This window comes from Fusarium mangiferae (assembly GCF_900044065.1).
Source record: "Fusarium mangiferae strain MRC7560 genome assembly, contig: FMAN_scaffold010, whole genome shotgun sequence".
NCBI lineage: Eukaryota > Fungi > Ascomycota > Sordariomycetes > Hypocreales > Nectriaceae > Fusarium > Fusarium mangiferae.
Genome location: NW_024573930.1, coordinates 174,435 through 195,519, shown reverse-complemented (window position 1 = coordinate 195,519; position 21,085 = coordinate 174,435). Strand labels below are relative to the sequence as shown.

At 48.2% G+C, this 21,085-nt stretch overlaps 7 protein-coding genes across 7 annotated transcripts; 3 read left to right on the top strand and 4 right to left on the bottom strand.

Annotated features, from left to right (window-relative positions):
- Positions 1–734: 734 nt before the first annotated feature.
- Positions 735–1,385, bottom strand: FMAN_02145 (uncharacterized protein; the record flags this gene model as incomplete). Its single annotated transcript, XM_041835465.1, has 1 exon — positions 735–1,385. One exon carries the CDS (start codon positions 1,383–1,385, stop codon positions 735–737), a length of 651 nt encoding a protein of 216 aa, XP_041685626.1.
- Positions 1,386–5,838: 4,453 nt separating this feature from the next.
- FMAN_02144 (uncharacterized protein) lies at positions 5,839–9,681 on the top strand (the record flags this gene model as incomplete). The annotated part of the gene is made up of 6 exons (XM_041835464.1): positions 5,839–5,966; positions 6,036–6,570; positions 6,639–6,767; positions 6,824–7,049; positions 7,106–7,397; positions 7,476–9,681. The coding sequence occupies 6 exons, from the start codon at positions 5,839–5,841 to the stop codon at positions 9,679–9,681; spliced, it is 3,516 nt and encodes a 1,171-aa protein (XP_041685625.1).
- Positions 9,682–10,272: 591 nt separating this feature from the next.
- Positions 10,273–12,511, bottom strand: FMAN_02143 (uncharacterized protein; the record flags this gene model as incomplete). Its single annotated transcript, XM_041835462.1, has 6 exons — positions 10,273–11,074; positions 11,123–11,323; positions 11,388–11,902; positions 11,949–12,032; positions 12,078–12,203; positions 12,251–12,511. The coding sequence occupies 6 exons, from the start codon at positions 12,509–12,511 to the stop codon at positions 10,273–10,275; spliced, it is 1,989 nt and encodes a 662-aa protein (XP_041685624.1).
- A 734-nt stretch (positions 12,512–13,245) lies between these two features.
- On the bottom strand, positions 13,246–14,087 carry FMAN_02142 (uncharacterized protein; the record flags this gene model as incomplete). The annotated part of the gene is made up of 3 exons (XM_041835461.1): positions 13,246–13,542; positions 13,593–13,809; positions 13,852–14,087. The coding sequence occupies 3 exons, from the start codon at positions 14,085–14,087 to the stop codon at positions 13,246–13,248; spliced, it is 750 nt and encodes a 249-aa protein (XP_041685623.1).
- Positions 14,088–14,872: 785 nt separating this feature from the next.
- FMAN_02141 (uncharacterized protein) lies at positions 14,873–17,649 on the top strand (the record flags this gene model as incomplete). The annotated part of the gene is made up of 2 exons (XM_041835460.1): positions 14,873–16,170; positions 16,215–17,649. The coding sequence occupies 2 exons, from the start codon at positions 14,873–14,875 to the stop codon at positions 17,647–17,649; spliced, it is 2,733 nt and encodes a 910-aa protein (XP_041685622.1).
- Positions 17,650–17,690: 41 nt separating this feature from the next.
- Positions 17,691–19,069, bottom strand: FMAN_02140 (uncharacterized protein; the record flags this gene model as incomplete). The annotated part of the gene is made up of 3 exons (XM_041835459.1): positions 17,691–18,101; positions 18,149–18,799; positions 18,854–19,069. The coding sequence occupies 3 exons, from the start codon at positions 19,067–19,069 to the stop codon at positions 17,691–17,693; spliced, it is 1,278 nt and encodes a 425-aa protein (XP_041685621.1).
- A 394-nt stretch (positions 19,070–19,463) lies between these two features.
- On the top strand, positions 19,464–20,864 carry FMAN_02139 (uncharacterized protein; the record flags this gene model as incomplete). The annotated part of the gene is made up of 1 exon (XM_041835458.1): positions 19,464–20,864. The coding sequence occupies one exon, from the start codon at positions 19,464–19,466 to the stop codon at positions 20,862–20,864; it is 1,401 nt and encodes a 466-aa protein (XP_041685620.1).
- Positions 20,865–21,085: the final 221 nt, after the last annotated feature.

The following is a 21,085-nucleotide window of genomic DNA, read 5'->3' as shown; positions in this document are numbered from 1 at the left end:
AGCAACGTTAAGTCTCTGAGGTTGGGCAGTGAAGCATGGACCAGTGCTTTTTTCCACCGCAAGGTAAAGGACCACCATGTCGTTTTCTCGACCCTGATACGAATTGATGGCCGCAGCCTCAACATCCTTGAGGGGAGTATTGGAGGCCAATTCAGCACGAATATGCCACAATTGAGTTCTCTTTGCTGATTTAAGCTTTCAACCACAATGTCAACTGCAAATAACACATCTGAATATGCCACAGGTTGGAACGGTGGGGCGTGATGGCGACGATGCGATCGGCGGGGAACCGAACCGCCTTGACAAAGTCTTCAGGCCACACCATCATGCATGCGATTGCACGTGGATTGTGTTTTGACTTTGTGATGTCATCAATGCTGCAAGGTCATTCCTTGCAGTTCACAAAGACAGGAGACATTACATTGTGTCCGGGGGTAGCTCCAGTCCGTCGTGGTCGACTAGAAATTCACAGATAGCGCTGGCGAAGGGATAGTTTTCTAACGCAGCTGACGGACCATACGAGGACTGAGTTTCCAAATGGCTATAAGTGAGACGAAGCGACAAATCGAACATTCCTTGTGCCATTCGGTGCTGCTTGTAAAGGTGGAAGGCCGGGATCTTCAGGTAGAGGAGCTAAAGCTCAAACTTGAAATCTGGCTCTCGGGCTCGAGTTGTAATTTGAAGAGAATACTTTCGATGCAGTGCTTTTAAGATAGCCGAGAAAGCTTGGCGTCCTATCCGAAGCGGTTGACTGCGGTACCGTCCGGATACATTTCTCCCATGGTTAGAAGTGTTGGTGGGGGTTGCTTCTCGTCTCCGACAGCGAAGATGGGTCGCATAGAGTTTCCATACACCATGAGTCCGTCCTTCCGATGCATGGCCGCCGCGTCATCGAACAAGGCCGCCTGGGCATGCGAGGCATTGAAGCTTTTGTAGGGTTGGGTACCTGCCGTAGCCGGTGTCACTGTCACAAAGTTTGCGCTTCGGACAACCTCACCCATCCAGGGACCGATATCGTTGCGCAGTGCAAGCTTCTTTCCTTGGGCTTTCTGACTCCCTTCATACTCAGTGAAAGTCATAGTCTTGTGGGCGATTTGGACGAGAGTGGTGAGTTCCTTGAAGTTCTTCGTCGTAACTTCGACCTCGGAATCTTCCGAATCGGAACTGTCTGAACTATCCTCATCTGGAGGGCATGAGGGACCAGGGTCCGCGAGGCCTTGAAGCTTTGTATGTAGCTTGCACAAGTCTTCATTCTCTATGGCATCATTCAGCTGTTCAACGCCCCCGAGTTCAGGACCAAGGTCACGAGCTGTCCACCAACATGAGGGCGAGGAGTATACTGCCCATATGTGTTGATCGGTGTTCTTTTGGGGCTGGACCCTCATTTAGCCTCTCAAACCTTATCACTTTCATGCTGGAATCTCCAAGGAGTAGGATATAGCTCATTGTCCTCTTTAACATGATCACCACGGAGCAGCGACATGAGCTTCCCAGCCTCCTTGTGAAGTGCAAAGCCACACACTGGCATTGGGGGACGAAGCTGTGGTCCTTGTTGCGATAACTTTCCCCAGAGTCCTCGAGCCGCGTGGAAGGTGTTCCTCGGTATTGTCGCATGCGATGTTCGAAGGAGCGGAAATGATGCATTGGGAATGGCTTTCACTGAGCTCAATAATAGAATCAATCACCGCAGTGATATGAGACTAAGCTCTCTGTGCTGGTTTAAGCTCTCAGCTACAAATCTCAACTGAAAATAACACATCTGTCGCATGAGACTTTCCAGATCCAGCCGAGGCTGAGATGACACCCATGCTGAAGAGCATCTTGGAGAAATGCTGTTGGAAGCGGTCTTCTTCATTTGCATTTAAACGGCTGATGCCGCGCAGAACATCCGATATGTAATTAAGATGTAGCAAAGCGAAACATGAGACCGCTGAGGAGATTTGTCGTTCACGAGGCTGGGGCTTGAGAGGAGTACCCGAAGACCTTCTTCTGAGCTGGCCAGATATTGTGCTATCCTGACCAGGTTATGAGCTAGATCTGGTATTTGCAGTTAAGAACTTATAGCAGAAGCTATCAGTCGCAAGGGATCTCATGGTGATGCAGCTGGAGGTCCCGGCGTTGAATAATGATTCGGTTCCGGCATTTCTCTGTTTAACTTTGGCTTTGTGGTCAAAAGAATCTCGTTTGAGTTGCTTCGAGGCCGAGGGGTCTTCTGTGCTGGAGATGTATATCACATCTTCACCACTGAAGGTTGTAGAGGATGGCTCCATAGATGCAGGGAAGTAGGTGCTGTATAGCTACCAAGCTTCTCGAATGAATGTGTCAAGACATCGGTGATGGTGTTCAACTACGCGTCAAAGATTAGACAATGAATATACAGGTATGAAAAGAAGCAGACTCACCCAGGCCTTCTCGGAGATCAGACCAATAACCATCTTCTTTGTCTTCTAGCCATAACTCGGGTGGCGGTTCTGGTGAAGCCGCCTGGATCCAACCGATGTTCAAATACAACTTGGACATGCATCATACCGAGCGCTGTGTCGCGGAGCTCAGAGTTGTCGTAACGGGTAACGATGGCGGACTGTCCCGTAGTTGGCCTTGGTCACCCTACCGCAGGTTTGATCATCCATCAGTATCTATGAACAATGTTAGCGCTTTCATGTCTGTTTCTGACTTCATCTTTGGACATACTTGCGAACATCATCGTCGTAGTCGAAAGGTGTTGTATTCGAATAGTGAGGGTTCGCGAAGATCTAAAGTTTTGTAAGACCCATCGCAGTAAACCGGGATGCTTTTGAGCCAGATGTATTATTTATAGTTTAGACTAGTGTCTAAGAGCTGATAACACCTCAGAGGACATAGTTGAAACTCTCATCTTGCATGCAAGATCTTGTATATATATATGGAGTTTGATACCAGGGTGTATCATTAGTGTCTTGGTCAGGCTCTCTGAGTTGTCATAAATATGCCACGCTCCGCTTCCATATAGTCAAAACGTGGCATTTTCAGTTGAATACGATCTCCGTTGATGTGAGATTTGAAAGGCGGTGCGACTTGTTTGTTTTCGAATGCTAGCGAATTGTTAGCTTATGCTGTTTGCCGCCGGAGGATTTCCCAAACTTGAATCCTTCACTGCGTATGTAACAAAATGATGCTTACCTGCTTACATTCGTTTTGTGGTTAAGGTAATATTTGAAGGTCGATTGCAGCGGATGTTTGGCAGGGTGGAGGGGGGAAAAAGAGCAAATCGTAAGGCTCGAGCAACGAGCTTAACCGCTGCGGGGAGGCAATCAAACAGTCACGTGAAAGAGGCCTTGAGTGAGGTGCTTCGCGCCATGTCACTGCTGGGAACTGCACGGTGAGGATATCGATGATATTTGCATTTGTTATGTACCGCTGATGCACAAACACATCTCTGTGTGCGCCTATCAGCATCCATTCAAGGGTTTACGTAATAATGGCTCTGACGCTCACATAAAGTCCAAGGCAATCAGTCCATGGGTATGAGTATAGGTTTTTTCGAGGAATGAATTGGAAGGGGAGTCTTGGCAAGATTCTCAGCTGCTATACACTAGGAAGCGAGAGACCTTCTGACCTTAAACCAAGATACGACAACTAATACAAAGCCCCACTAAATTATACTAAACTTACCTAAATCTTTTCCATGTTTAGGTTAACTAATCTAAACTTTCATCCATTCTCTTAGGCGTAGTCTGGCATAAGTACCTAGTAACTTATGTGTTCATGACCTTCAACTTTGACCTTGTTGGCCCTTGTACTGGCTGACCCGCTCTTGTTCACAGTACCTATGGAGTGCTCAACATTTTCTGGAGTTTGACACAAACGGTTATTAGGTAGGTCTTAGCATTATGAGTGGTGTGTATACTTTAGGCAGTGCATACAGTTTATACGGTGCATCAAGGTCGGCTGTCTCGTTCTCTCTGCCGAATAATTAGTTTTCAGACCAGATAAATGCATCAGAAGACCGTACACATTATCATCTCGTCTACTTTTGCATTCCTGTGTCTTTCTTGCCAGAGGAATAAGATTCCAGCAGGAGCCTCCATATGTATAGTAGATCCTAGAGACGGCACTAAGGGCGATTTGCGTCTTACCGACGCTACCAAGATAACTGTCTTCTAGCTTGACGAGACGCCGCTTGGTATTTATGATGGGTTGTTTATCAAATTCTCTGATAGCATGTCAAGCGTAACAGAGGTAGGATTCATCGGCTGTTGGAAGTGGGAAAATCATGTATCACTCTTCTCACATGTACCTTTGCCCAATTCCTTTAAAAGGTTGTGCTTCTAAGTAGTGATTTCTTCAGCCATGTTTGATTTATCGATGGAGCTGACAAACGAGTGTTCAAATTCAATTCTTTGTGTCCAAAAGTAAAGGTATTTTCATGCTCTCTCGATGCATGATGTCGGGTGCTTAGCCACAAGTTCTTCATTATTGCGAAGTAGAGGTGCGGGCAGAGGAGCCATGCACCCGAGCTTCTGATTATCAAGGTGCCACCTCATCACCCATCAGGACTATTCACCCAAGACCCTGCATCAACTGCAAGGCTTCGGGGATCAGTCTGTCATAAAAGTACCTGATGATGACTTTCTTCAGAGAAGGAACAGCCTTCAACTGCGCGTCCACTTGTGACAAAGTCTTATGGAATGACTCGCTAGGAGTTTCTCCGGCGAGACCGAAAGCGTTACCCTTATGTACGTGGAGCTCTAAAGTCTTGAGATTGACACAATAGTCCTGGGGAAGCTTCAAGTGCGCATTCCTTCCTCCGCAAGTCCTAGCGCTTCAGGCTGTCCCTGTACCGTCTGAAGTACAGGAAAGCTAAGGGACATGTGAGATAGCAGACGCGCATAGGTTGGCGTGGGTGAGACTAGGAAGGTATGCAGGATCGAGGCTTCGCATTGCGTTGTGGTATCGACAAGGTTGAAGTGGTTCGAGCCGTAGAAAACCGCGTTGGTCTCTTGCTCATTGTACTCTCGGAATTTTGCCAATGTCAATGCAGGTCATTGTGTTGGTTTGCCGGACACAAAGAACTCTATCGGTTCGGTGATTCTTGGAAGACGGATATCGGACTTGAGACAACGAGCACTTTGTTGTAGGTATCCTTGCGAGCCTCTGGCGACATATTGGACAGGACATCTTTGGCTGAGCCAAGTCCGACATCCTCGCCAGATGCCATAGTTTTGAGAGTGCCTGCGGGTAGAAGATGAGGAGGAAGATGTGGGTGGTGGTAAGAATTCTCTTGTCAGAGAGAAGAAAAAAGGAAGAGGGAAAAAGGCAAACATACGGACGACGATGGGAAAGTGGATGTTGAGGACGGGTAACCTCCACCGTACAATACGCCCCCTTCATGTTTGTCAGGGTGTGACCGGCGCCACACTCTGCCACAGATCTTTAGATAACGATATATAATTAAAATAGCTATTTTATTAGAAAAATTAAAAATACAAAGAATTATGTATCAATTTTATATATAAAGTAAATAATATGTTTATAAGTATTTTAATAAAACAGTCAGAATCTAGTTTATAAGGCAGGGGTCCCCTGCTATTCTGTCACAACCTGACAAACATACAGGGGGCGTATTGTCGTCCCATCGCCGTTATGAGGTGAGTGTGGGGCTGGCATTCTTGCATTCTTGCCCAATCATGGAGGCATCATTATTCTCTGCGGCAAATAACCGGGAAAACAGGCTAGAGTCGTAGCCGAGCCGTGGGTAAGCCTGAGAAGTCGAGCTTTTGGACGGTACATCATCCAACGGTGCAGAAAACCACCCGAATTAACTGATGCTACGTCGCGCCCTGTTCAGTCAGGTCCAATATGTCGTCGACCAGTCTGCCACAAGAAGGCTTTCGATTCAAATTACGCCAGCGGCTGAATCTCTTCCGTCATCGTAGTGACAATCGTAGTTTGGAGGCTTCGACAGGTACTGGTGCTATCGCAGCTAGGTCAGACTATGTTTAACCCTTTCCCACAGCTTGCAGATGGATCTTCGGCAACTAAGCTAAGCGATGCAGTCCTCACACCCCTTCTACAAATGCCCCTTCTACGAGGCACACGAGCAGTGCTGTTCAGGGTGAGACAGCCACCGCTATTGACCAAACCGAAGAAAACACCGACCTCGCTGTAATTCCTGTAATTGGTTCAGTGCTCCAAGATGGCCCTCCTTCTACTACTGTCTCTGGCACGGCCGTTGCGTCCTCTTCTGCCCTTACTACTGAGGTGGTAACCACTCCTGAACCCGGAATTGAGGTGGCCGTTACTCCTTCAGACCTTTGGAGTAAGGCTTACGAGGAGGCAGTACAGAACATGGGTCAGGATGTGGACGTTGCCATCCTTAAGGGAGAAAGCATCGCGCAGCTATTCAAAGATCTCGAGGGTGTTGACAAGGATGCAACCAACGATTCCGTATTTCTGCGAGGAGTGCGATATTTGAGTTCCATACAGGTGCCGTTGGAACGGTTCAAGTTAGCATTAGACCTGACAACGCCCCTAACAGCCCTTGAGCCCACTACTTCTACCGTCTTTGGAGTTATTAGAGGTGTTACAGCGGTGAGCCTTGCTGCAAAGCCTACATTATGGATCAATCTGTAGGTTCGGATTAACTAAATTGTGTGCAGGTAGCTATCAGCATTTCTACCGCCGATCTTGAATTCGCCAAAAAGATTGGAGAAATGTTGGAGCAGATTTCGTATATTGATGATTGTGATACTCTCGGTCAGAGAGAAGGCAGAACAGACATTCATAGGGTATGATCTCGTTTGTTTCTACATCCCTATTGAATACGCCTTCTTACATTATACAGGCACTCGTATCGGTCTACCAGAAGCTTCTCGAGTTCTATGTGTACGCCTACGAGTTTCTGTCGAAGAGAAGGACTAAACTGGTGTTGGCTGTGATATCAGATACCGGCAAGTTACCAGATATCGTCAAAGACTTTTTGAAGCAAGCCGAGCATCTCCGAAAGATTGTTGAGAAAGCCACGTTTGATATAGTCCAAGACATCAAAACCATGCTTTACGACGAGAAAAGTATGTCCCAGTTGCAGTTTAAGCACTTTTAGTGCGCTCTTACTAATTGAGTCAAGTTTTTCAATGGTTGGGTCGTGACAAGCTGTCCCAACAGAGTCGCCGCCACGTCGAATTACAGTCCCTTCGAGCTGATTCAGCTTGTGAATTTATTCTAGAACAGCCTGAATTCAAAAGCTGGTATCGAGCATTTGATTATCAGCAGTTGGTCATCCTTGGAGATATGGGAAGTGGCAAGAGCGTCATGATGAGCTTCCTCATTGATGAACTATGTCGGCGGAGAAGCCATCAACTGCCACAACCTATGGTTTTGTACCACTACTGCCAGAATGACGAAACGGGGCACGCACTGTATATCTTCTCTTGTTTAATTCTGTCACTCCTTCAACAGCGGGTTGGGTTGAAAAAAACTTTTTTTGACTGGTACAGACAAGACCTACTTAACGGAAATTTCGAGCCTTCGACGAACGTCCATAAGTTGGTTGGGTTCTTTCAGAGGACCGTTGAAGAACTTGATCGGCCGCTTTATCTAGTACTCGATGGCATGGACGAGTGCGACATGATATCTCGGAACATCCTTCTCAACTCGCTGCAAGGTCTGTCACAGAAGACCCCAGGGTTGAAAGTTGTGTTATCTTCTCGACCCTGGGAAGAGATACTGGACCAAGTAGGCGGGGTTCCAAAGATCGATATCAGTACCGACCCGCAACGCGATAGAATCATCGCCGAGAAGACCGTTGAAACGCAACTGGCTTTTCTAACTACGGATATCAAACAGCTCGTCGTGGAGAGACTTTCTGGTCTTGCGCATGGAAGTGCTATATGGACGAGGATGACAGTCGAGACCATTGCTCGCCTTAATATAAGGGCAGTTGGCCGCATGAAGAAGTTCCTAGATAATATGCCACAGCCACGGAATCTCTCTGAATTATACACCAATCTATTCTTTCGATGTGCTGGGGAAGAACCAGAAGCCCAGAACATGGCAGCTACGGCTTTGGAAATTTTAGGCGTAGCTCGGAGGCGGCTAAGTATTCTTGAACTTGCTTGGGCTGTCGCATTGGGTATGGCTGATCCAGATGTCACAACTGTCGCCCAGGTTGCCGAAGAAGTTGACGAGCGAGCTGTCATGGCCCTCATTCAACCGTTCGTTGCCAGCATCGATTTTAGCGATCCCAAGAAACGCCAAATCATCATTGTTCATCAATCAGCAAAGGAATTCATATTAAGTGAATTGACCTTAAGTCGGCAAAGGCTACAACATGCGGAAAAAGTTCCCGCAGCAGGAGGGAAATCAGCGTCCCCACCGATCCCGTCAAAGCTGGAGAACAATATCTTCAATGTTTGCGTCCGATACCTGCTTCTTGACGAAATCAACCATGTTCCTCTGTTCTCTGATGAGCAAATGGCCGTTGAGGAACTGCCCCAAAATTTAGATCTATTCAGCGACGACAACGATGCCGCTGCCTACACTATCGATTGCTCGTGGGAGAATTGGGAGGAGGGAATGATCCGATACGATCCGGCGGATCGTGGATTCGGCGAGTTTTTCGTTTATGCCTCTTGCTACTGGATAGATCATTTCAGGTGTGTCGTAGCAGAACCTCTCCCCGATCTCAGAAGTATCGAAAAATTATGCCAAGCCAACTCGACACGGTTGCACAACTGGACTAGTCAGAACAGTCGCCCGGATTGTGTAGTGCAAGCAAGATTTGAATTCGACGGCAGCCTATACGACCCCCTGAGCATTACATCACTCTATGGGTCGGAAGAGCTGCTGCTTAAGATGCTTGAAACATCTGAATTCGAATCTCACGAGTTTTTGATCAACACAGCTTTGCTCACTGTTGACCAGGTTCTTCAATGGGGCGATTTATGTAGACTTCGAACGTTATTTTTCGGACGTGGAACGGGACGCCATCTTCAGAACCTTGACTTTTTCCGCCACATCATCGACTCTTGGCGCTTCTCCAACAAGCACTATCGTCCAGATTGGGATGCTGTATTTGAAATCATCAACGATATCCCCGACCTTCTAGTCCGAGAGGCATGGGGTAATGAACTCCTCTGCCTAGCTGCTGGTCAAGGCTGCCTGCCGATCGTTGAACGCTTGATGAGAATCGCCCAGCAGAACATTCATCTCAAGCAAGAGCTAATGTGTGAACCTCAGCGTCAGTCACGAAGCTCATTTCACCGGACTCATCAGTCTATTGGAGAAGCCGCCCTGGCCGGCCATATCAGTGTTGTCGAGTACTTGTTACAGCAAGAAGGTATTGACACACATCTTCATCATCGCAATGCGAACGGCGAAAATGTCCTACATCTAGCATCTGTGCAATGCAACCCCGCCATATTTCGGGCTTTAGCACCTCGCTTTCCGGACGGTATATTTCAAAGGGATCACCAGGGTAGGACGGCTTTGATGCGAGTTATAGAAAGCTCCTCGACTCTACAGAACCGCATAGAATCAGCACAAACGCTCCTGTACCTGATCGCAACTCATCAGAGTGCACTGTCAACGAAGGAGCAGCAAGAGGCGCTACACATAGCTGAACAAATGCACGACAAGGAGATGTGTGAACTATTGGCCGATTTCGATGGGTGTATGAAGAATACAGGTAGTGTGATATCTTGAATGATACTTAGCTGGAATCGTACCAGAACTCGACTCCGCTTGGGCTGAGCGAAGGGCTAGCGCCAAAGGACAAGACATGGCGCGACAGATTTGGAATGCAACGCAGTGGGAACTTACGGCAGAGGAGAACGAGTTTCAGAAACAACTTGGCGACAGTAGTTTCGGGAGACGCCTGTTTGCAACCAACAAGGGCCAACTTGGGCTCGGCCCGGAGTCGATGAGGGAGGGTGATGAGGTTTGGGCCCTGGTTGGAGCGGACGCGCTATTTGTGCTACGACGAAAGGAAGATGGGAGATATAATCTAGTTGGGGAAGCTTATGTCCGGGGCAATGTTTGCAGAAGACTCAAATGTTGCTGCCCAGGATATCAAGACTGTTTTGCTTGTATGATAACTATGTAGTTGAGTGCTGCCTTTAAGGTTCAGCTAGACTGCGAACACGGGTGATCAAAGAGAACGCCGTATTTGATTTCCCAGTATAAGCTTTTACCCACCAGCTTTCATGATGACCAATACAAGCTGAGTTACGACAAGCAGGGAAATATGGAGCAGATTCGAGTATGTTTCTTTCTTATCTACCTTAACAAAGCAGCCTACCAGATTTCCCATTTCTGATCACCAATAGCACAAAGTCGATTGAAAAGCTGATCTCTCCGAGCCATTGCTGTGATCAAATAGGACTTTCCATCGCTTTCAACTATTTCCAACCCATCCGTAATCTCTCTTTCCAAGGCCCATCCAGCAAGAAGTTTTGCTTTAGCTCCATATCCAGAGTATTTGTTCAGTGTTATAATTCCATTCACAGGTATCGTCCAAGTTGGCAGTACCTCGTGGTAGCTTGAATCATCAGAATCACCAACTGACCTTCTAGAAAAGCACAGGTGGGGAGCATCAGTGTCGGTAGTGAGATACACATATCCCTTTTCTCCGTGCCAGCGGCATGTAAACTCTACCGGTCCAGCAATGGATGGTTCTTCTCTGGTCGACGCAGCTCCAACCCGGTTCTTCGCTGATACAGTTCCAGTCTTTGCTCGGATCTTATTGACGCCTATGACTGTCTTTGCTGCTGCCTGTGCAACAGGCTTGACGATGCTTAAGAGCTTGCCGCGTCTTTTCCCGCCGCTCTCATGGTCAGGGTACTCATGGTCGTCACCGCCGGTGTCTTGGATAACATCAGGCTCTTCCCGAACAGCTTTTCGAATCTCCTCGGGTGACGCTCCTACTGGACGATCACCAGCTGCCGCACTGAGAATATCGCCATCAAGGACATGAGGTCCGTCGAGAGGTGGACATTTTGGTTCGGGGGATGGTGGTAGCGGGGCCTTGTTGCGTTCACCCTGTCGTAAAAGAGCTATAGTCAACTGGGAGTCCGTCGGTATTCCCCGGAATATAATTCTTTTCAACTTTCAGCAGGATAAGAATGATTTTGGAAAGGCCTCGTACCTTTCCATATTATGCTTTAGCCAGCCATAAGAGTTTCTCAAGAAGATGCTACCAAAGAAGCCAACGCCAATGCCCAAGGTAACAACTCTGTAAAACATGTAACAGGATGTGAAAATTGACAAGATCACAATCGGTAGGAGTAGTTGTATGATTCGACGCTCGGCAGCATCTCTTGTGAAAGGTGCGGTTTGATAAAGGAGACTAGTATACTAGTATGTTAGAAAACGACATGTCTGGACATATAGTCTGAGCGCGTGTAACTTACTTGGCGCTTCTCTCCCAAATATCGCAGAAGCGACAGGTCCAGTGCATCAGTGGCCTCATCTGACTCCACATAAGCTCCTGCATAGGCGACTTGCTTTTATCCCAAGAGGGTTTCTCGACTCCAGCTGCTATGTCCTTTGCAGTCGCTATCCTAGTAGCTAATGATCTTGGGTCCGGAAGGTTAACAGTCTTTCCACCTCCCCTTTGCGTTTCATCGTGCTGCGGATCTTTATCGACGAATATGTTGATAGACAGTGCCACAAGACCTGTTGCAAAGTTGCTGGCTTCCCTCTCCAAGGTTTCGCCCTTGAGGCTCTCTGGAGCGCCTGTAGCTGTATCGACCGTTCCTAGAATACCCGCGGCTGGCTTTATCAAGTGGCCGCCTTGGTAGTGGACCAGTGCAGGCGGGCACGGCGGGAATAATGTGCTTCGAATTTTGGGGGAGAGCAGGATGACCATCAAACCTGTCAGTAGTGTTGGCATGAGGAAGTTGAAATACCACGCAGAGAGATAAGCCTGAATAGTTAGCAGATGTTTCTTACATGAGAAATGATTGGCCTACTAGACAAAAACATGATGTTCGTCTTGGTTCCCTCCAGGACTGGAGTCTCGAGAGGTGCTGTCTGAACATAATGAACCCAAGTATCTAGAACTGTCAGAATTATTCGATGACCCGGACCAAAACACCTACCGCCCCCATGTAAAGTCTTTCGATTTGTGCACGCAGCTTGTTCGGAGAGAATTGCTCCTCTTCAGTAACGTTGAAATCCATCTCAGCTTCTGGGTGATTTGGGGCATGTTTGAGATGGAAGACACGCTGTTCCTAGTCAGCTAATGCTGACACAGGCTGAATGACCAACTCACTTTATTGAACCTTCGGACGAGAAGCCAGATGTCTTCGTTCTTTATGCCATCGAGAGCATAGCCCTCAGGTCGCATCTGATCATCGTCCCAGCCGACGTCTTGAACTTCTGCTGGACTGGTTACAACATCCTCCTGTACTTTATCCGCCTCGTTATGACGCAAAGGCTCATGTTGAACACTGGTGTAAAGAGTTGTGGTACCATCAGCACCGTGCTCAAGGTTGGCAGCAATGTGCCTCGTTTGATAAGCATTCTGATCCATAATGCATGGATTCTTACTTGAGGAACAAATAAGACATTTCCGCAGTGAATACGAAAACTGGAAATAAGCTCATACGGGGAGTCTTGACCCCAGGTAGCCAAGAAGTAGCGTGATTGAGGAGCTTTTCCTCCGCGAGGTTTCAAAATCTGGCTGGCGATGATCGTGGCATGCCTTTGTGTTGGTGTGGTTAAGTGCGTGATTACTCGTTTCTGTGACGTCGATCATGTCCGCGTTTTTATGATGCTGGAGGCTTAGGGTAGGGGAACGCGCAAAACAAGATCACATTAATTCCAACGGGGCAAATTGAGATGGTGTATTTGTAGCAATATAATTATAAATTAATTGACTGAGTTTTTAACGTTCAATATTGATCGCTGTATGTCTGGGTCAAGGCGAATCGTGTTATTTTCTCTTACCCAACAGTTGTATTGAGAATGTACATGAGAAGCTTTGATTGATGAGGTCCCAGTCATAATAAACAATGTTGCACCCCCAAAGCATCGCGTCTCAACAAAGACGCGTCTTCAACCAAGTCACCCTCCTCATAGACAAATGCATACTTGGCACTGTGTGTTTCCATCCAAAGGTTGCCCAAAAGTCCCTTCTGTCGGATCTTTTCCAAGATTGCAAGTGCATGGTCACAGAGACGCGCCTTCAATACCTAAGTAAGGAACGGAAGCAATCCTGGTATCTTGTAATTATTAACGAGCAACGACTATACTTGCTACGATCAATTAAGCCTTCGCTTCAAAAATCTCATTCTTCTCTAGTGCCTTCTTTCCAATTTCTACCATTTCCGCATTGGACAGCGTATCCTTACCAAACCCAGTGATCGATTGTTCAATTAATCCGGCGACCAGCTCTGTCCTCCCGATATTCGGGATATTGATGACGGCGTGCGAGAACCAACGTAGTCCTTGCTTTAAGAATCCCATATCCGGATCATTGACCATTCCTGACTTGGTGACGAGGACCTGCATTCTCCCGTCCGACAGGTGCGCGCGCTCGATGATCTGTTTCTCTACCTGGCCCTGGATGCGCTGTTAGCAATGATATGGCAACGATGGGCTTGAAGACGTACACGAAGAAGACAGTAGTCTCCAAGAATCCATGGCTTCTTTGCGGGGTCTCGTTCGGCGTTGCAACCGCTCACGTAAATGAATCGCAGGGGATCCGGATTGCCCTCGCGCGGAAGCTTTGCAAATGTGTCGGCAGCGTAGAGCGCATACTCATAGCAGATCATACGAACTTGATCCCAATCGTACTGCTTCAATTTGCCGGGTGTTACTCCAATAAGCCTGCATGGTTAGCTGGGTCATTGAGAAGCCGGCAAGACATACCATATGCAGGCGTCTGCTCCAGAGATCTCATCCTTGACATATTGCGGGTAGTTTTTAAAGTCGGAACAGGTGACAGACGTGAGCTTGGACTCGATTTCTGGTGTTTGTAGGTCTTCGGAGAGATCGTGGTCGTGGCGCGATAATGTGACAACTGAGGTGATCTGAGGGTGCAGGAGCGCCTGGCGGACGACTTCCTTCCCGATAAATCCAGTTGAGCCTGCGATAACGACCTTCATTTCGACGATAACGAGATGCTCGAGGCGCGGTTCTTTATTGCTCTAGGTAGCTTAGAAACTTCAACGACTTAAATGTTGGGAAGAAGAGTTATCGGGTCGACAAATCCTCATCTGACGACTCGAAAAGGTCCCATGCGCTGCCAATATTTATAAGACTCGTTATCGCTTACGTCGTCATCCCCAAGAAGCCTCAATTCTCCGAAAGCTACAAGATCTGCACTAGCATCGATCCCGTCAACAAACAAGCTCATGAGGCTTGTGCTATTCAATTTAACATACCAGAACCGGGAGACTGCAAGGTCCGATTCCCGGATTTACGGCGCCGGATCAGGTATCGAGCGTGAGATCCATTGCAGCAGGCATTCCACCCGCCAAGCTCCATTCTTGAACAGGCAATTTATCGGCAGGGTCCAGAGGGTTGGGGCGAGGTAAGCTTGTATTAAGTTTACACATATATCATGGCTTTCTGGATGCAAATGTGATCATTCCTGACTGTCAAAGCAGTGCGCCTCAACCACAGTCAATGATCACCCCCGCCTAGTTGATGTGGAAGTCGAGTATGCCTTGTTCAATGCAAATCCATGCAGGATACGATACCGAAGCTGCAGCGCTGTAATTCCGCTTCCCCACCTCAGCGCCTGGTTACAGTGACCGAGACACTGAGGATGGCAGGCTTCATGCAAGGCGTTCTGCTCGCCTAATTGAGATGACAGTTGCTAATTCGAAAACTTCTGTCGCTCAATGAACTTCATAATGTAACGCTTCGTGAATAGACTCGTCGCGAGATGCCTTCACTCCCCGCGTTCCTGTCTCGTTCGGTGCCAGCGTCCAGCGGCAGCAGCGGCGTAATCACTAATGCCCCTGCGATTCCCAGCACTCGCTTGGGTCCTGCAGCTGATCTGCTTGAGCATGAGCTACTCAAAATGTACTGGGAAGGAGTCGAGCGAGAATTGCCCTATTTGCTGTTGACATTCGGGCGCTGGCAATCACGTCCAGACACATCCGATTTCCTCCCAGAGGAAGAGGATGACTTTATTTACGGTTACGATACCTTTCTCGATTCAGTTTCCGATATTTCTCGCCAATTTCATGAACGCAACAAGAGAAACCAACGATCAAAGCGGCCAGAGAAGAAAGCGAAAAAAGACACAAAAGCGCCACCTTCATACGATGAAGTTCTCCGAGACCGTGGCTGGGATATCTTCGCCGACATAAAAAGCAACAGCACCAAGGGCGATATAAGAACCTCCCTCAGCGAGCGCAAACTACTGGACCCAGCCAGACGACGAGCCCGCATGCTTCTTCAATCAGCGCAATTCCTCGACATCGATAAAATTATCGAGCATCGCGAACCCGAAAAAGCACTATCGTTCTGGAAAAGACCTGCCTCCGCTCAAATACGGCTCTGGTCATATGACGATTTACACCAGCCGGTATTTGTCCCACAGCTTTGCTCCGAATGCAAGGCAACAATTCGGGGATGTACCTTTCAGGACACCAGTGACGAAAGCATTGTGATATGCGAAAGCTGTTACCGAGCAACACATTATGGCCAGACGCGCTTTGCCAAGAAATACAAAGAATGCTGTCTTCCGACAGCCTTGACGCCAGAGATCAGTCGCAAGTTGTGCTATTGCAGTACAGTCCGTCGACGCGATCAGAATGGACGGTCCAGGTCGCTTTGGCCGATTGACCCTGCGCGCGACGAAGGCCACCACTTCAAAGGCGGGCTTGGCCGTGTAGGCTGCGGACTGTACACAGTCACAGACCTCTTTGCCGAGGCAAAGTATGCGTCTACAAGATCACAGTTCGGCAAAAACGATAGTTTACTTCAGCTACGAAAAAAGGATCCTGTAGGAGGCGAGCTGCCGAAACCTGTGGCCGCCACCAGGAAGCAACCAAGTCGATTGGGACATCTCAACGAGACCTCGCTGCCAGAATATGGTTATTCTTATGGGTTCAGTACTGATGAGCCGGAGGACATTCCAATTTACTTGAGGTCGACTACTGAGAAGTACCCTTACGGGAATGTTCATATGGCTCTTCGCTTTGGCCCACTGATCATTGAGAATGGCGTCGCAAAGTAAGTCGCTCGACTCATCATCATCACAGAAGCTGACAACTTAGTACCATGGGCGGTGTCCTTGTCACCAGTCGAGATCCGCCTTCATTACAAGTCATCCGTGATCCCTCAGGAAACATCACCAAATCCCTTCTTCTCACAGGCGAGAGAGACCGTCTTCTCTACATACAGGATAGGCCGCGACACCCAAAGCGATACAAAGCCTTCATGAAACAAGTTGCCGGAGGTGCCTTTTGCGATTTCTTCGAGTCTGGCATTGAAGACGAGCTTATTGACGCCTTCATACATGAATCCAATTGTCTGACCGAGGATGGATTGACCTTTGCGGAGCAAGAAACTATGCTTGAACAGAGCACCAAGCGCCTGCTTCTGCACGTCAAAGAGTACCTCGCATCGAGGGTGCAGGCATACATCTCCAGCATCACAGCTCATCTTCTCGACCCAGAGGTCCAGCTCAAATGGCATTATCGTGACAACAATTGCCAGGCATTCTGTGACAAATTGATCGACCGCGACATGTTCGGTCCCCTCTTTGCCCCCAAGACAGCGGTGGGCCAACCGATGCCACTGTACTTGATGAGCTTTGTGTGCCGACCTGGCTCAAATGTTCCTACGCGGGCATTCTCAAAATACGATGTTCCAAATGGTCTTACAGAAGAATACCTCCTCAAGTTTCGCTATGGACGCCACGATGACTCTGACATTGTGGACACGCTCGCCGAATACTGGACAGAATGGGCTTGCCTTGAAGGGCCAATTTACCCATACCAAGATGTCTTTCCATGGGATTGTACCGAAGCATATGATCGGTATCCCGGAAACTGTGGCGACTGTAACATTTCCAAACATGTACTTGCGTTTCCGTTTGACTCTTGGTCCATCGTGTCTCTGCATCTTGCCCGAGGCCGGCAACTGTATCCAGCTAACACACATCCTTCCAGGGGCAAATCACCAGAGAAGCGAGCAAACCCAGGCATAATGACGGACACCGAGTGGTTCAAGAACCGCATCACTGTACTGCTCGGCCAAGATGTCCTCCTCACAACTGCAGTCGCTATGGCAAACTCAAGTCAATTCCGAGCATCAACCACATGGCTCACCAATCATGAGGACAAAACCATGGATAGACTAAAGCTTGGCGGCATTCATCGCGCACAACCTTTCAGTCATCACTTTGAGAAAGGCGCTTACCACCAGTACTTTGTCGCTGACTGGGCCTTCCTCGCTCAACCGTTACGAGTTGTAGAGTATGAGAAGTTCAGGGACTGGAGAGCAATTAAGGTCGATGTTGGTGCGAACACGTCAGATGACGGTGGCGGAGGAGGATGCGGCTCAGGTCCTTTCGCTTGTGGTGCGGTAGCAGCGGGATGTGCAGCGGGGTCTCCAGGAATGGCTGGGGACACCTGTGGAAGTGGGTGCGTATCAAGTTGTGGTGGCGGCGATGGTGGTGATGGGGGTTGTGGTGGTTGCGGAGGTTGAAGCATAGCAATCTACATCGATCATCTACATTGAGTCATATACTAAGTATGATGGCCCGCCCAATGACACTCATGTTTTCCCTTCCCACAAAACCACCACCGAGTAGACCTTTTCCCTATAGGCCACATACATATCGCGCAATCGACATTCCTCGGCAATGTTTTGCTTAGATAGAACTCATCCCTCATCTCCCTCATTTCTGTGAGTTTCTGCCCGTCAAGCTTGATACAGTATCGACATAAGAATCCACCACCATCTTCCCATTGCGGCTCTCGGAAGGAACAGCAATTGACATGTTGCATCTCGAGATCTTGCATGTTCCATTTCGCATTGAAAGGTGCCGCGCCGCCCTGAGCGGAGATCAGGTAACACATGGTACAAACAGCGTAGCAATGCGCGAAATGGTCTTTTATACGGGATGATCGGATTCGTTGCTTTGGGGCTCTGCAGGTCTACGACAATGTTAGCATTGGGTAATAAGAGGTCACGATTAACTTACGTTGCAGATCACGCGTTCGCATGACCAGCATTCGCTCTTATTCCCCTTGAGACACGATGCTACGCATAGCGACTCTATTCGATCCCGGCGAGAATCTGGATCCATCGATGGGTAGAATATCGCAGTGCGCATCAATTTGGATGTGAGCGACAAGTTCACCACGTCATCGTAGTGAAGGTGGCTCGCGAGTCGCTCAGCGACAACGTCGTTTTGTAGCATGATTGCCAAGGACTTTTCTCGACCCGGAGACTTCTGCGATAACAGTCGATCGATGTCATGCGGCCATCGCTTGACCGGCTTGTGCTGTATAGGGAGGAAGCATCTTCTGAGTACGATCGCTGGCACGCTTATGAAGCGAGGAAACGAGGCGAGTGGAAACAACAGAACGTCTTGACTAGCCAGAAGGATAATTGTGAACATTGTCATGATCTTACCTAGGCTAGCTCCGAATGTCCAGTCTTTGGATCCAGTGGGAATCGGGTTCCGGCAGACTTCCACGATCAAGAACAGAATAATAGCCCAGTCAACGCATAAGATGTAAAAACAGCCACGGCTTCGCTGGGACGAGTTCCATGACCCGAGGGATCCTTGGCTCTTGCATGTCGTCGCGATTATTGCGCTGACGAGAGGCCATAAGGTCAACCAGATGCCCTGCAACCGTCAATACAAACATCCCAAGCCAGGTAGCCGAAGTAGGGTACTCACGAGAAATTGACGTCCTCTGTCTAAATGCCCCAGCCTCCACCAAGGATTTAGCACGACGAGCGGTCCATACAGCCAGAGAGGGATGATTGACCAGAAGCGAAGCCGTCCAAATGTCCTTGCTGTCCTGCCGCAAATGCTAGCTACGTTGACGATCATGAGGATACCCCATGTTATCATAAAGATCGAGAAGAACGCTTTGTGTAGAGTATCCATCATTGCATTTTACTCTTAGCATGAGCGTTGATGTGTTGTGAATGTCGACAGCTCAGCTCAGTCAACTTACAGTGGCATGCTGGTCAACAGCGGAATAACCCCGCGATGATCGACGGGTCGAGAACGCCTGGGCACACTGCCCCTCTTTAGCCGGGCGAAAGATGTCTTTGTTTCAGGGCGTGCGATTGGTGAGATTGCGAAGCTGACAAGCAAGGATGCCTGAGACGTGGTACACTTTTTGTTTGAGGCGTAGCGAGGCAGTTTGGGGGCTGTCCGATTGCCCGGCGTTATTGAGCCTGGATCGCCTCATTTTGGAGCGAGGTCTGAGGATTGAAGATGTTCGCGAAGAAGCTTTACATCCTGAGAGTTGAGATATTTTCTGATTTTATCCTGCAAAATGGCTTTGGAGCATCGGTTTACCAAGCTTTCCTTGCATGAGCAGGGAAAAGATATGGTCTCAGGATCATCGCGTCCAAATAATCCAAATGGTCTGCCCTACGAGCTCGCCGTCAAACCAGAGGACTTTCCAGTAATCCCAGACCCGGGCATCTTCAACTTTACGACACCAATAAATGTCAACATCGAGCCTTCAAGAAGACGTATGGCTCTGGACTTGGCTCTGCCTACACTGGCCGAGTGCGCAGCTCACCTTGAATTCCTTGAGACGCTCTTCATCTTGAGGCAGAAGATTCTTGTTTCGAAAGAGTTGGATGATGTGATGCAGACTAAGCCTGTGAGAGAGCACAAGACTGGCTACCAGGGAGATGAGAAGACGCTCAAGGATGAGAAGCTTTGGGAACGAAGACAGGCCAAGTGGCCGAGATTCGTTGAGCTTGCTACAGTTCGCTTTCTTGCATGGCGGGATCACTTCAACAAGTCTTCGGAAAGGGAAATTACAAGAGATAATCTGCCGCCTCTTGATGTTCTCATGGTCTGGCATTCATTTCTGCTCAACCCTCGTCTATTCTTGAATACCTGCTCTAAAGAACCTCTCTTCTCAGTCAAGTTTCCATGGAAGCATACCCACCACGCCATCGATAATACAGAGTGGGCTTTCACTCTACCACCAGCTGCAGCAGCGAACTACGAAGAAACATCCGGCTTCGCACCAAATCTCTTCAACGATATCCTTTCATGGAAAGACCTTACATTCCCCACGCTTGTCCTCATGTCCCAGGAGGGTTTTGGGGTCAGTGGCTATAGACCCTCGATATACGAGAGTCCGTGTAAGGAATACTCACAGCTCTTTCGAGAGCATGACTCAGAGTTGGCGAAACAGCTCAGAGATGCTGTTATTCGTCAGGCTTCATTTGTTGATAAGATGAATTCCTTCATGTGGATAAGAAGTCCAGCTCTTCAAGCAACTATTCGTCGAGCTATTGCGCGGTATCAGAACTTCTGCAAGCTTCTCAAGATATCAAAGACCACTGTTGTGCCAACGTTGGATATTGATCTGGTCTGGCACACCCATCAGTGTACGGCCAAGCATTATGGACAAGCGATGAAGGTGTTGACAGGAAAGTTCGTCAATCATGATGATACCATTGAGAAGCCGCAGTTGGGCGATGGCTTTGGTGAGACGAGAAGATTGTATCGGGTGTACTTTGGACAAGAGTATCGTTCTTGTGGGTGTTGGGACTGTCAGGCTCTTTTGACGGAACTTGAAAGGGCTATGGAGGATGGACAAGATGTGGATATGGATAAGATCACAGCGAAGGTCAAAGAGGATGTATTCTATTATAGAGCAGTGGAGTGGTCTAGGAGACACAGGACGAGCTTACCAATGCGACGGGTCTGACAGTGAACCAAGTGCAGGATCGTATCCTGTATCTTAATTATATGTATACAATTCAGTATATTAAGTTAACTCCGACTTTAATTTAATGGCTTAATACGGTGATTTAAGTTGGCGTCTAGTTTAGCCTATCCTGAGTCTTAACATAAAGCACGGCAGTTAAAATACCAAAACTCGTATATCCAAGACTTGGTGTGAGCCGGTGACATTTAGCGCCGTGGCTT